General features: G+C 42.9%; 1 protein-coding gene across 3 annotated transcripts in view; it reads right to left on the bottom strand.

Moving 5' to 3' along the window:
* Positions 1–1,835: 1,835 nt before the first annotated feature.
* Positions 1,836–15,451, bottom strand: part of LOC142254941 (synaptotagmin-2-like) — a 106,898-nt gene continuing 93,282 nt past the window's right edge. For all 3 annotated transcript variants that reach the window (XM_075326310.1, XM_075326313.1, XM_075326311.1), the window contains 3 exons: positions 15,152–15,271; positions 6,882–6,993; positions 1,836–2,548 (listed from right to left, as the gene is read on the bottom strand). In XM_075326310.1, coding sequence (XP_075182425.1) covers positions 2,247–2,548; positions 6,882–6,993; positions 15,152–15,271 — 534 coding nt within the window. In that variant the 3' untranslated portion in view covers positions 1,836–2,246. The remainder of the gene's footprint in view (positions 2,549–6,881; positions 6,994–15,151; positions 15,272–15,451) is intronic.

Below are 15,451 nucleotides of genomic sequence, written 5' to 3'. Positions count from 1 at the left end.
CTCTAAATAAAGATGGCCGAGGCTATAAGAAGATTGCCAACACCCTGAATCTGATGATGTCAGGCATTTGTGGTGGCAACAAGGTGAGAAGAACAAAGACAAGTGTGTTCTGCTTACAGTCAGGCATGATGGTGGGAGTGTCGTGGTTTGGGGCTGCATGAGTGCTGCCAGCTGTGGGGAGCTACAGTTTATTGAGGGAACCATGAATGCCAACATATACTGTGACATGCTGAAGCAGAGCATGATCCTCTCCCTTGCAAATCCACATGATAATGACAAACACCTCCACGATGACCACTGCCTTACTAAAGAAACTGAGGGCAACGACTGGTCGAGAGTCTCCAGACCGAAACCCTATTGAGCATCTGTGGGGCCTCCTCAAACAGGAAGATGTAGGTGTGCAAGGTCTCTAACCTCCACTAGCTCCGTAATGTTGTCTTAGAGGATGGAAGAGGCTCCTGTGAAGCTCTAGTTAACGTCACGCCCAATAGAGTTTTGCGCTGTGCTTGAAAATAATGATGGTCACACAAAATATTGCCACTTTGCGCACAAATTGGCCAATTTCACTTTGAGGTGTACTCACTTTTGCTGCAAGCAGTTTAGACATTAATGACCACGTGTTGAGTATTTAGAGGGCACACAAGATGTCTGCTGTTTATACAAGCCGAAAAGGTTTAATAAAATGTCTACAAAAATGTAAGGGGTGTATTCACTTTTGTAATATACTGTGTCTATATATACTGTATATATATATATATATATATATATATATATATATACATATACATATATACACACACACACACACAGTACAGACCAAAAGTTTGGACACACCTTCTCATCTCTAGAACAACTGTTAAGAGGAGGCTTTGTGCAGCAGGCCTTCATGGTAAAATAGCTGCTAGGAAACCACTGCTAAGGACAGGCAACAAGCAGAAGAGACTTGTTTGGGCTAAAGAACACAAGGAATGGACATTAGACCAGTGGAAATCTGTGCTTTGGTCTGATGAGTCCAAATTTGAGATCTTTGGATCCAACCACCGTGTCTTTGTAGAAAAGGTGAACGGATGGACTCTACATGGCTGGTTCCCACCGTGAAGCATGGAGGAGGAGGTGTGATGGTGTGGGGGTGCTTTGCTGCTGACACTGTTGGGGATTTATTCAAAATTGAAGACATACTGAACCAGCATGCCTACCACAGCATCTTGCAGCGGCACGCTATTCCATCCGGTTTGCGTTTAGTTGGACCATCGTTTATTTTTCCATAGGACAATGACCCCAAACACACCTCCAGGCTGTGTAAGGGCTATTTAACTAAGAAGGAGAGTGATGGGGTGCTACGCCAGATGACCTGGTCTCCACAGTCACCAGACCTGAACCCAATCGAGATGGTTTGGGGTGAACTGGACCGTAGAGTGAAGGCAAAAGGGCCAACAAATGCTAAGCATCTCTGGGAACTCCTTCAAGACTGTTGGAAAACCATTTCCGGTGACTACCTCTTGAAGCTCATCAAGAGAATGCCAAGAGTGTGCAAAGCAGTAATCAAAGCAAAAGGTGGCTACTTTGAAGAACCTAGAATATAAGACATATTTTCAGTTGTTTCACACTTTGTTAAGTATTTCATTCCACATGTTTTCATTTATAGTTTTGATGCCTTCAATGTGAATCTACAATTTTCAGAGTCCTGAAAATAATGAAAACTCTTTGAATGAGGTGTGTCCAAACTTTTGGTCTGTATATATATATATATATATATATATATATATATATATATATATATATATATATATATATATACACACACACACGCACACTGTATTTTAGACACACAAGCATTACTTTTAAGGCAACCAATCTAAAGTATATCAGTTGCAAGAGTTGTATATATTGGGTTTAAAAGGTTAGGGATGCACAGGTGGTCATATAACTAATGGTGGACAGCCATTTATTCTTATATTACACAACAAAATGCACATAAAGCATACATTTTATCAGTGTAACACCATGCTTTTCTATTGGAATTCTATTACCCGTCCATTACTTTGATACTGCCACTTTCCATAATGTTCTTTAATTGATTCTACCTAAATATAACATCTGTATATAAACAGTCTTAATTCTTTTCTCTTTAGGAATCCTCTAGAATTGCCTAGAATCCAAGGAGTCACGTGAAGAACCTTTGTCCACAAAGCTAACAATCTAGGTCACAGTAACAGAAATGGACAGCAATCTTCTGCGTTATCGCATTAAATATATAGAGGATGCCAGTCAGCTACCGGCTGACGTAGAGTCTGTATCATTAAATCCCAATGATGATGCCTTAAGTTAGTCTTCTGGTTGCCCAGTGTGGTTTGCCCAATAAGCTTCTTCCCAGTGGACACCGTTTCATACAGAGAGATAAGAATCAAGCAGTGAGTGTTACCCGGGTCAGGAAGACTAAAAAGAAAAGTTTCATTGAACACGGTCACTTTTGATTTTGCTCGTAGACTTGATTTCTGATGCTTTTGCTTATGTTGATTGCTAAATACATCGATTCTTGCGTATACATCTAAAAAGAAATGCAAAAATAATGAGATTATATAATAGGACGTTAAAAGTTCCAGGCATAATAAATCCATAGAGACTTTGTTTTTGCTCTTTAATATGTGACTTAAGCGGGCTTTACACGCTACGATTCCGCTACAGCGATCTCGTTGGGGTCACGGATTTTGTAGCGATGTTGTAGTGTGTGAATCCTAGGAGCGATTTTGGATCATTGCAAAAACGTCCAAAATCGCTCCTCGTTGACATGGGGGTCCGCTGCCAGTTATCGCTGCTGTCGCTGGGGCGAAGTTGATCCTCGTCCCTGCGGCAGCACACATCGCTACATGTGACGCCGCAGGAACGAGGATCATCTCCTTACCTGCCTCCGGCCACAATGCGGAAGGAAGGAGGTGGGCGGGATGTTACGTCCTGCTCATCTCCGCCCCTCCGCTTTCATTGGGCAGCCGCTTAGTGACGTTGCTGTGATACTCAACGGACCGCCCCCTTAGAAAGGAGGTGGTTCGCCGGTCACAGCAACGTCGAAGGACAGGTAAGTACGTGTGACGGGGGTGCGCGATTTTGTGCGGGACGGGCAGCGATATGTCCGTCGCACACAAACGATGGGGGCGGGTCTCATGCTAGCGATATCGGGTTGGCTATCGCAGCATGTAAAGCCACCCTTAGTTGAAAATTGACTCTCTAGCTCTTTTTCATTTATACTTTTCCAACATTTTACCCCAACTCTTTTTCAGATTTTTTGCTGCCTTCGATTTCTAAATTAGTTATTTTTTGAAATGACATGGAAAAATATCTAATGTTCAACTTGTGATCTGTTTTTTTATGTTCTGCTGTTAATAAAATATGGTTAGAAGATATTTCTAAATCATTGTACCCTTGTTTTCTTTACACTTTACACAGCGTCCCAACTTTTTTGGGAAATGGGGATGAATGTACAACTGATATATTTTTACTATGTTTGGGCTTTTCTTAAAAACAGAGCCACCTCCAACCAAACGGGGTGTTTGAATTTTACCAAAATCTTATTTCACATTTTCCAACACAGCACAGGACGTCCAACTCAAGACTGGCTTGACAGATTCTGCAAAAGAATCAAAGAGGTTTACTAAATATGCTCCCAATGTCTGATTAGTGGAGGTCCATCCATTGTACATGACGATATATCTTAATGATAAAGATAGTTATCATGGGACATACTTTTTAAAACTTGGTAGGTTCTTGTCACATGGAGGTTTTCACTAACTTCACCGACTGTAATGGTGGCGTCAAGGTATGTTCATACTACGGATTCTGACACTCCACCTGATAACTTCTCCAAGTTCTGTAATCAGCGCAGGATGACTCAGACATCAACCAACAGATTGGTAGTTTATAGGCAGGCTATCAAGACTTAATCTCTGCTAGTCTGCTTGTGAGTCATCTTTGATCACATGTTGTGGGAGAGCCAATCATATCTGCTCCCCTCCTATATATGCTGGATGGACACTTCCATTAGTAGCAGCCAGTGGCGTAACTATCGCGGTCACAGAGGTCGCGACTGCGACCGGGCCCGTCAGCTTAGGGGCCCGCGGCCGCCCGGCAGATCATCAGCCAGCTCCTTTCTGTGAGAGGAACTGCGCTGATCTAGGGCAGACCACGCGGCCGGTATATGACCCGGTGCCGGGCCGCCGCTGACATCGGGCCCCCCTCCCCCGTGTCAGCGGCGGCGGCGGCTGCACCGGGCCCCCCTCCCCCGTCATTGCGCACAGGAACAATTTATCGTGGAGCGGCCAGTGCAGCTCCACGCTCCATCCTCCCCCCCCCGTGCGGTGACGTCACTCCTGTGCGTCGGCTGTGCTCAGAGCACAGGGCGCAGGACGGGAGGACGCCGACGGCAGCAGCAGGGGAACGGAGGAGAGCTGAGGACAGAGCAGCACTGGAACGAGGAGAGGTAAGAAGAACTTTTTTTTATTTATTTTTTATTAAATCAGCGTGTATACGGTGGCCATGGGGGACTGCATTATACATGGAGCATGGGGCAGCTTGCATTATACATGGTGCATGGGGGCAGCTTGCATTATACATGGAGCATGGGGCCGATTGCATTATACAGGGAGCATGGGGGCAGCTTGCATTATACAGGGAGCATGGGGGCAGCTTGCATTATACAGGGAGCATGGGGGGGCTCCCTGCATTATACATGGAGCATGGAGGGGCTCCCTGCATTATACATGAAGCATGGGGGGCTGCCTTCATTATACTTGGAGTATGGGGGAGGCTGCCTGCATTATACATGGAGCATGAGGGGCTGGCTGCATTATACATGGAGCGTCTGCATTATACATGGAGCATGGGGGGCTGGCTGAATTTATATGGAGGTCTATGGGGCTGCATTATACAACATGATGGACACCTTATACATGGACTATATGGGTGCATTATACACATTATACATGGAGGAGTATGGGGCTGCATAACACAATATGAAGGTATTATGGGGCTGCATTATAATACATATAGGACTATGGGGGCTACATTATAATATATGGAGGACTATGAAGGCTACCTTATACATGGACTATGGGGGTGCGTTATAAAACATGGAGGACTATGTGGTGCAGTATAATATATGAAGTACTATGGGGTGCATTCTAATATATGGAGAACTATGGAGTGAATTATAACATATGGAGAACTATGGGGTGAATTATAATACATGGAGAACTTTGGTAAATTCATTATAATTGGAGGGCTATGAGGGCTACTTATACATGGAGGACTGTGGGGTGAATTATAATACATGGAGAACTATGGGAAATGCATTTTAATACATGGAGGACTATGGAGCTGAATTCTAATATATGAAGGGTTATGTGGGACCCTTTATACTATATAGAAGGCTATCCAGGCATTATTGTATTTGGAGAACTATATACGAGGGGGGACAAAGATACAAGAATGGGATGGGAACGTTTTGTGCTGAGGGAAAAGGCATGTTCTGATATGGGAAAGCTGGGTGCTGAGGGAATGATGTATAGCATAGCATGGGAAAGCTGAGTGCTGAGGACAAGATGGATTTCAGATCATGGGAAATCTGGGTGCTGAGGGTAAGAGCCAAGTGTCAGCGTCATTATCCCGTACCCTTAGTGTCGGTGTAGGTGGAGGGGGGCCCCGGTCCAAATTTTGCACCAGGGCCCCTCAAACTCTAGTTACGCCACTGGTAGCAGCTATAGTTTATCTTAGTCGGATGGGTGAGAAGTTGTGATCCAAACTAATTGGTGGTTGTAGTAATTGCATGCAGTTGTGGAGTTAACCTTTGTTGCCTTTTTGTCCCTACCTCCCTGCTCTTGCTTTTCTCCTGAGTTTCTCATTGTTGGCTCTTGTGTGTATGTAGTGAGTCATGGGGAAGACTATTCTCCTTATGGAGACCTGACCAACTAGTCTGGCTGCCTGTGAGGGGACTTAAAGCTGCAGTAGGTGGCGCTAGAGTTTGTCTCCTTCCTCACTGGAGGGACAATTTGTAGCGAGTCAGAGTTGTCATTTAGCCCCTGTCTGTCTTTATTTGTGTTTCCAACCCTACTACACTTTCCTTCCCAGGTGGGAGGGGGGAATAAGATCAGTTCTGGTCAGGAGGTTAGCCAGGCGCATGACTTCGGCATCTCAACTATTAGGGGTAACTCTGAGGTTAGGGATAGCCTAGGGAACCCTAAAATGAGCGACAGCATAGGAAACCCTGTCTCTCGGTTTCCTAAAGTCACATTGTGACAGTTCTGCAGAAAAATATGTTTTCCTCTCTAAAGCATCTGGAGTACTCTGGTCAAATCAGACAGATAAATAACAATGAAGTCTTATTTCAATGGGTTGTGGAAATATTTAGAGCGGCTAGAAAGACTGTTGGTGGGGTTTTTGGGCTCAAGTGTTACCACTATACAAAAATCTGAACACTCATCTAGTTTTCTGATGTAAAACTGGCTGATATCTCACAAACTTTTTCTGCAATTCAAAGTTGCACAAATATTTTGCGACTTTTGCCATTTTTTCGTCAGTCCCAGCCAGCTCAATCAACTTTTTGAAAAGTTGTTGGATCTTTGATAGGGCAGGTCATAGGCGCCCAACAATTCCATAATAATTTATGTAAAAAAAGAGGCATATATTCCAACAGAAGATTACACCAGCCCCCCAGTCACACGAGGTGCCAGACTAAGATGGCATAGAAAGCCTCATCCTTAATAAATCAGCACCATGACCCTAGACTGATACAGTGAATGTATTACAATTCTTTAACGTGATCAATGCTATACACATCGGATATGGCATTTGATATATTGCTTCATAGTTAAGCCTCCTAATAAAATACATACCCCTCTCCTTAATAACGCTAGATGAGCTTGTTTTAAACTTTAGTAGCCCAACTTCTATTTTCTGTGCTGTTGGAAGACATTTCAGTGAGACGAGGACCTCTCCAATAATGTCCTGAAGTAAAAACACATTTATAACATCATATTTTATTTATATTTTAGTTAGCCATTAAAAGGTATCACAACTACAAAATTTTAATTTTGTTTCTCTCACTGAGAGCAATCAATCATTGAAGTAAAAACAAAAACGCAAAAAACATAAGACAATGGTGTATAATTAAGTAGAATGGATTAGAACTAGTGATGTGCTCTGTACTCGTAACTATTGATGAGTGGGCACTACCATGCTCGGGTGCTCAGTACTGGTAACTAGTGATGAGTGAACACTACCATGCTCGGGTGCTTGGTACTCGTAACTAGTGATGAGCGAGCACTACCATGCTCGGTACTCGTAACTAGTGATGAATGAGCACTACCATGCTCAGGTACTCGATACTCGTAACTATTGATGAGCGGGCACTACCATGCTCGGATGCTCAGTACTCGTAACTAGTGATGAGCGGGCACTACCATGCTCGGGTGCTCGGTACTCATAACTAGTGATGAGTGAGCAATACCATGCTCCGGTGCTCGATACTAATAACTAGTGATGAGTGGGCACTACCATGGTCGGATGCTCAGTACTTGTAACTAGTGATGAGCGGGCACTACCATGCTCGGGTGCTCAGTACTGGTAACTAGTGATGAGCGGGCACTACCATGGTCGGATGCTCAGTACTTGTAACTAGTGATGAGCGGGCACTACCATGCTCGGGTGCTCAGTACTCATAATGATGAGCAGGCACTACCATGCTCGGGTGCTCAGTACTTGTAACTAGTGATGAGCGGGCACTACCATGCTCGGGTGCTCGGTACTCGTAACTAGTGATGAGTGGGCACTACCATGCTTGGGTGCTCGATACTTGTAACTAGTGATGAGTGGGCACTACCATGCTTGGGTGCTTGGTATTCGTAACTAGTGATGAGTGAGCACTACCATGCTCAGGTGCTCGGTACTCGTAACTAGTGATGAACGGGCACTACCATGCTCAGGTGCTCGATACTCGTAACTACTGATGAACGGGCACTACCATGCTCGGATACTCAGTACTCGTAACTAGTGATGAGCGGGCACTACCATGCTCGGATACTCAGTACTCGTAACTAGTGATGAGCGGGCACTACCATGCTCGGTACTCGTAACTAGTGATGAGTGAGCACTACCATGCTCGGGTGCTTGGTACTCTTATCGAGCAGGTGGACGCTCTGACTTCTTGACTGGAGTACTGAGTATAATGGAACTCAATGGGAAACTCAAACATTTTTAAAAAGATCTTCTGGAAAAGTAATTATATTCCCAAATCACTTCCATTATACTTGGTTCTCGAATCACGCCCGTATGCTAGTCTGACCTGCTCAATTTGAGTTCCAAGCACCCGTGCATGGTAGGGCTCACTTATCACTAATTGGAACCCATTTTTATACAGTTCAAAACGTTCAATAAATTAAGATCAGTAAATCCCCCTTGAATCGTAAGCTTTTTTCATAGCCATAGCGGTAACTTATTAACAGTTTGAAACTGCAAAGATACCCGAAAACATAATTATTTTCCCTGGAGCATTTGGAAATTATATATGACCTACATTAAATATGCACAACGTATAATCAAAAGAAAATTACTAAATTTAAATTTGTATTAATGAAATCAGATAAAATACATACATGGAAACATAGGAGAGTTAACACAGATGATATCACTCCAGACAATTAAATACCACCAATAATACAAAAAGTCATTTACTTTCAATTTTTTGGAACGGACTACCAAAATGTCAAATGCACATACAGTAAAGTTAAATAGTTGCACGTCCTAGGATGGTAAATGTACACGCTACATTAAATAGTTCATCCTGACTGGGTACACCAGGTTAGAAAATATAGTAAGTACTAAAAAATAATAATAGTAAGACTTACGCCTGGAATATTTCAATATATAAGATGTCACACTCAGGAAAAAATAACCAAAGTCTGCAACACTAGATATGGCCACTAGATGGCAGCACTGTCAATAGAATCTCACAATGAGTATTCCATGTTTCCACCAAATTACAGGATCTTTTATTATTTGTGCTCCGAAAAATGCGCTACGACTTATTTTCAGGGGAAGTCTTATATTTTCCCATGAGGGACAAGTACAATAATCATAAACAATACAAGGCACAGACAGGTACAGACAAGAGGACCCTGCCCGCGAGGGCTCACAGTCTACAGGGGATGGGTGAGGATACAGTAGGTGAGAGTATAGTATGTATTACATGTCATCATATTCTGAAACATCAACATTTTGTGTTAATCCTATTCCTGGTTCAGATGCACATTTTCTTATCTGATCTGCTATTCTTATGGTGCAGACAGTCCTATAGTGGTGGATAAAATAACATATTTACAAAGGTTTAAATTACCTGTTTACATTTATTATTCTCTATGTACTGCTAAGTTTACCCCCAAAAGAAAGCAGACACCACCTAAAAGAATCGCACTTACCAGACACCAAAAAATTAATGTTGGCAAGTGAATGGGCTCTCACATACAAATCTGCATTGCTGTCAGGTTCACCTGTGTTCAACAGCGGCTGGCACCCCCTGCTGACTGGAACCAGTATCACTCATCTGGAGTGATACTGGTACTCCATCTGTTTGTGAGAGCTGCAGTGTAATGCAGCTGGAACAGATGGACCTGACATTGACGCAGATCTCTGTGTGAGAGCCCAATCACCATCGGCACTTACCAACTGTAATTTTTTGTTGTCTGGTGAGTGAGTGGTGTGATTTTTTTTTTTTAGTGGGGGGATCTAATTTCTTTTGAGATTGTCTGCTTTCTTTGATGAAGAGTCTAACATAATGGATATTAACAATAGTATCAATAGTATCAGAACACAGATGCTTGTGCAAACGTGTCACCTACCATATTGCACAACGTGCAGCAAGATACAGTATGCTGTCCAGAGTCCAGATATGCATTGCAGCTGACGGGGGCCACTTTGAGCATCAAAGTTAAATTAGCGCCATATGCGTAACCAGCATTCAATGTTTTGGAGGGTTCATTGGTTTCATATCATAGCATTTCTGTATGCAAGGTGTCGATTCGTATTGAATTGATGATGCCCTACAACTTTTTAATTAACTTTTTTTCTCTATCTCGTTCCGTTTTCAAGATAAAAATACTAACTCCGTTGTTTTCCACCAGGTGGCGCTATAGGTGATTTCATTGCGCATGGTTAGTTTACTATACCTAGACACCACTTCTATTCCTATAGCTGCCGCCGTTCTCAAGTTAATGGCGGTGGACAGGATATGGGTGGACACACTGTATATTGAAAATAGGAACTGGTGGACAGCCAACAATATCAAATGGACATCTTGAAGGTACAGTGAATGTAGTTGCAGAAAAAGTCTTAATTGACAAGGTTTTATATTATTACTACCATTTCCTGGGCTCATAAGTCTACTTGTCAAGTAATATGAGAAATTGCCAGAAGATAATTTCTCTTTAACTACATACATTGTGGTTTTGTTACATTCCATGCCCGAGAGATATATCTGTTTGATAGTGGTGATGGTTCATCCCCTCCAAGTTTGAAGTACTTCTCTCTGGCAAGGTTCATCATCCACAATCACATTGGTTACACTTGAAGCAAATACAGTAAGTGCATATAATTGGTGTTGTGCCCACTCATATAAAACCCCATTGCCACAAATCTGCCATTCACTGTGTCCTAGGGAGTAGGGACACAGTGAGTACCAGTTCAGCCGCCCAATCGTTTGCATGAGCATGCTGGGTTGTCAGCAATTACATAGTTACTTAGGCTGAAAAAAGACCTAGGTCCATCTAGTTCAACCTTCCTCCACCAATTCTACATTTTGTCCCTAAGTCACTTATAACCAACAATGTTGTGTGTACTGAGGACCCCCCACCCCCCCCCCTCCCGCCAACTGTACATCGAAAGACACTTGGCTCTTTACCCTCAGCACTCCTTTTTCCCATGATCTGAAGTCCCTCTTTCTATCAGCACCCAACTTTCCTATGTTCTGATATCCATCTTGTCCTCAGCACACACCTTCCCCATGCTCTGCTATACATCTTTCCCTAAGCATGCAGCTTTCCCATGCTCTGCTATACATCTTTCCCTAAGCATGCAGCTATCCCATGCTCTGATATACATCTTTCCCTCAGCACCCAGCTTCCCCATGCTCTGCTATACATCTTTCCCTAAGCATGCAGCTTTCCTATGTTCTGATATACATCTTTCCCTCAGCACACACCTTCCCCATGCTCTGCTATACATCTTTCCCTAAGCATGCAGCTATCCCATGCTCTGATATACATCTTTCCCTCAGCACCCAGCTTTCCCATGCTCTGCTATACATCTTTCCCTCAGCATGCAGCTATCCCATGCTCTGCTATACATCTTTCCCTCAGCACCCAGCTTTCCCATGCTCTGATATACATCTTTCCCTCAGCACCCAGCTTTCCCATGCTCTGCTATACATCTTTCCCTCAGCATGCAGCTATCCCATGCTCTGATATACATCTTTCCTTCAGCACCTAGCTTTCCTATGTTCTGATATCCATCTTGTCCTCAGCACACACCTTCCCGATGCTCTGCTATACATCTTTCCCTCAGCATGTAGCTATCCCATGCTCTGATATACATCTTTCCTTCAGCACCTAGCTTTCCTATGTTCTGATATCCATCTTGTCCTCAGCACACACCTTCCCGATGCTCTGCTATACATCTTTCCCTCAGCATGTAGCTATCCCATGCTCTGATATACATCTCTGCCTCAGCACCCAGCTTTCCTATAATATCAGAACATGGGAAAGCTGGGTGCTGAGGGAAAGAGCACAAAACTTTGACATCCCATGCTTTTTTCTTTGTTCCCCCTCATATATAGCTCTCCAAATACTATAATGGCACCCACAAAGCCTTCCATAGAGTATAATGGGCCTCACATAACCCTTCATATATTATAATGCAGTCCCCATAGTCCTTCATATTGTATTATGCAGCCCATATACTGTTTAATGCACACCCATAGGAATCCATATATTATAATGCAACCCTATAGTCCTTCATATTATACTATGCAGTCCCAATACCGTGTAATGCACCCCAGAGGCTTCTGGCCACCGCGTACTCATTGATTAAAAAAAAAATGAACAAGTCCTCACCTCTCCTTATTCCCCCGCTGCTCCGGTCAGAGCGTCCTCCCATCCTGCGCTCCACAGTGTCAGCACAGCAGTCGCACAGTAGTGACTTACCCCGTGCTCTGCTGCAGTGAGATGTCGAGCGCAGGCAAAAGTGCATAATGAAGAAGGCTGGAGCGCAGCACTCTCCTCCATCCTTCATTATTACTTTGTGCGATGACGGGCAAAGGCCCGCAGGCGAGGGGGGCTCGGTGCCACCGCTGGCACCGGGCCCCCCTGACTCACGGGCCCCATAGCGTCCATATGGTCTGCTGCTGAATAGTGCAGCTCCTCATTCACAGAGAGGAGTCGGCTGCTTCTCTGCAGGGCGGGCGCCGGGCCCCTAACCCTGCCGAGGTCAGTCAGTGTCACAATCTCTGCGACCGCTATCGTTGCGCCCCTGAATCCACGTGGATTTTATAACAATTATGCATCATAAGATGTTACATTTAAATTTTTCACAACTGTAGATGTGGTTTAAGAATAGAACTAATGCTAAAGAGAATATTTCATTTTATTTATTTGTCTATGGCCTAATTAGTAAGCAGCTCTGCGAAAGTCAAATTTTACAAATCTGACACTCGATAACGCACAGGCAAAGCTAAAGCTGGTGTCACACACAGCGACAACGACAACGACGTCGCTGCTACGTCACCATTTTCTGTGACGTTGCAGCGACGTCCCGTCGCTGTCGCTGTGTGTGACATGCAGCAACGACCTGGCCCCTGCTGTGAGGTCGCCGGTCGTTGCTGAATGTCCAGCTTCATTTTTTGGTCGTCACTCTCCCGCTGTGACACACACATCGCTGTGTGTGACAGCGAGAGAGCGACGAAATGAAGCGATCAGGAGCCGGCACTGGCAGCTGCGGTAAGCTGTAACCAGCGTAAACATCGGGTAACCAAGGGAAGACCTTTCCCTGGTTACCCGATGTTTACGCTGGTTACCAGCCTCCGCCGCCCTTGCTGCCAGTGCCGGCTCCTGCACTGTGACATGTGGCTGCAGTATGCATCGGGTAATTAACCCGATATGTACTGTAGCAAGGAGAGCAAGGAGCCAGCGCTAAGCAGTGCGCGCGGCTCCCTGCTCTCTGAACTGTGACATGTAGCTGCAGCACACATCGGGTTAATTAACCCGATGTGTGCTGCAGGAGAGCAAGGAGCCAGCGCTAAGCGCGGCTCCCTGCTCTCTGAACTGTGACATGTAGCTGCAGCACACATCGGGTTAATTAACCCGATGTGTGCTGCAGGAGAGAAAGGAGCCAGCGCTAAGCGCGGCTCCCTGCTCTCTGAACATGTAGCACAGCGACCTTATGATCGCTACTTCTGCTGTGTTTGACAGCTAAGCAGCGATCATAACAGCGACTTACAAGGTCGCTGTTACGTCACCGAAAATGGTGACGTAACAGCGACGTCGTTGTCGCTGTCGTTTAGTGTGAACCCAGCTTAAGTCAGATAGTAAACTTTCTCACAATGGGCCTATGTTCTCATATCTTTATGATAAAGGCTAGACCAAGAAACCTGGATTAGTCCAAGATCAACAGTACAAAATGTTACTCATTAACTTTTTAAAAGATATAAAACACAGCTGATACACATGTAGCATTATCAAATGTCACTAATCTAAAGGAAATGCACAATGTCATTAAGCATTATCGTCAGCCTAAAAGAACAAGGAGTCCTGGAAGTGATCAGAGCCCTAATCATCAGTTTGTCTGTGATCACGTGAAGAGACAGAAGGATTTGCACAAGCCTCATATGGAGAAGAGTGCAGCTCAATAAATTAGAATATCATCAAAAAGTTCATTTATTTCAGTAATTCAATACAAAAAGGGAACCACATATATTATATAGAGTCATCATTACACACAGAGGAATGTGACACTTGTAGCCCATGTCCTGGATACGTCTGTGTGTGGTGGCTCTTAAAGCACTGACTCCAGCAGCGTCCACTCCTTGTGACTCTCCCCCAAATTATAAATGGCTTTTTCTTAATAATCTTATCAAGGCTGCGGTTATCCCGGTTGCTTGTGCACCTTTTTCTACCACACTTTTTCCTTCCACTCAACTATCCATTAATATGCTTGGATACAGCAGCCAGCTTCTTTAGCATGACCTTTTGTGGCATACCCTCTTTGTGGAGTGTGTCAATAAATGCCTTCTGTATATATGTCAAGTCTACAGTCTTCCCCATGATTGTGTAGCCTACTGAACCAGACTAAGGGACCATTTTAAATGTTTAGGAAACCTTTTCAGGTGTTTTGTAGTAATTATTCTACTTTTTTGAGATAATGACTGTTGGGTTTGCATTATCTGTAAGCCATAATCATCAACATTAACAGAAATAAACACTTGAAATAAGATCCCTCTGTGTGTAATGACTATATATAATATATAGGAATAGATCCCTCTGTGTGTAATGACTCTATATAATATATGCGTTTCCCTTTTTGTAATAAATTACTGAACTAAATTAACTTTTTGATGATTTTCTAATTTATTGAGATGTACTTGTAGTTCTCCAAAATGTTTGCTCTTGCTCTCATTCAAAAACTGTGAGCAAGTGTACCTAGAAGTAGTAAGGTTATGATGATGCTGTTTTGAATGCAAAGATTTATTTTTTTGTTCATTCACTTTGCATTTTATTAATTGATACAAATAAAGTAGAAACACTTCTATTTTTTTTATGCTTTCTTACTTTACAGGATTTTTTTCACACACGTCTATATATACTGTGTATATATATGTGTTAGTGTGTGTGCGTGTGTATGTAAATATATCTATCTATATATATATATATATATATATATATATATATGTATATATGTATATATATATATATATATATATATATATATATATATATATATATATATATATATATATATACACACATATATATATATATATATATATATATATAGATAGATATATATAGATATATTTACATACACACGCACACACACTAACACATACAATACATTATGATACCTTTGTTTTCTCCTGCAAATCTTCATCAAATTCCAAAGTTTCAGAAACTTTTAGATCTTTCAGCGTAGTCCTTGTTTCACCAATTAGAGTGTGTCTGGAATATTTGTCAAAATCTTTTACCTTTGTTGAAAAAAATATCAAAAGTAACGTAAATGAATGTTTTGTCTGTGAGTTTTCAATACAGGTACTTCTATCTTAAAACAGTGTCTATGCAATAGAAATGCTAGAGCTTTAAAAATGTGCATTTAGACTGGTAGAAAATCAGTGAACAAGGACACTGATGCCCAAAATTCAGCATCT

The sequence above is a fragment of the Anomaloglossus baeobatrachus genome, chromosome 10 (genome assembly GCF_048569485.1).
Source record: "Anomaloglossus baeobatrachus isolate aAnoBae1 chromosome 10, aAnoBae1.hap1, whole genome shotgun sequence".
In the NCBI taxonomy this organism is placed as follows: Eukaryota; Metazoa; Chordata; class Amphibia; order Anura; family Aromobatidae; genus Anomaloglossus; species Anomaloglossus baeobatrachus.
This window is presented reverse-complemented; position numbering and strand designations above follow the sequence as displayed.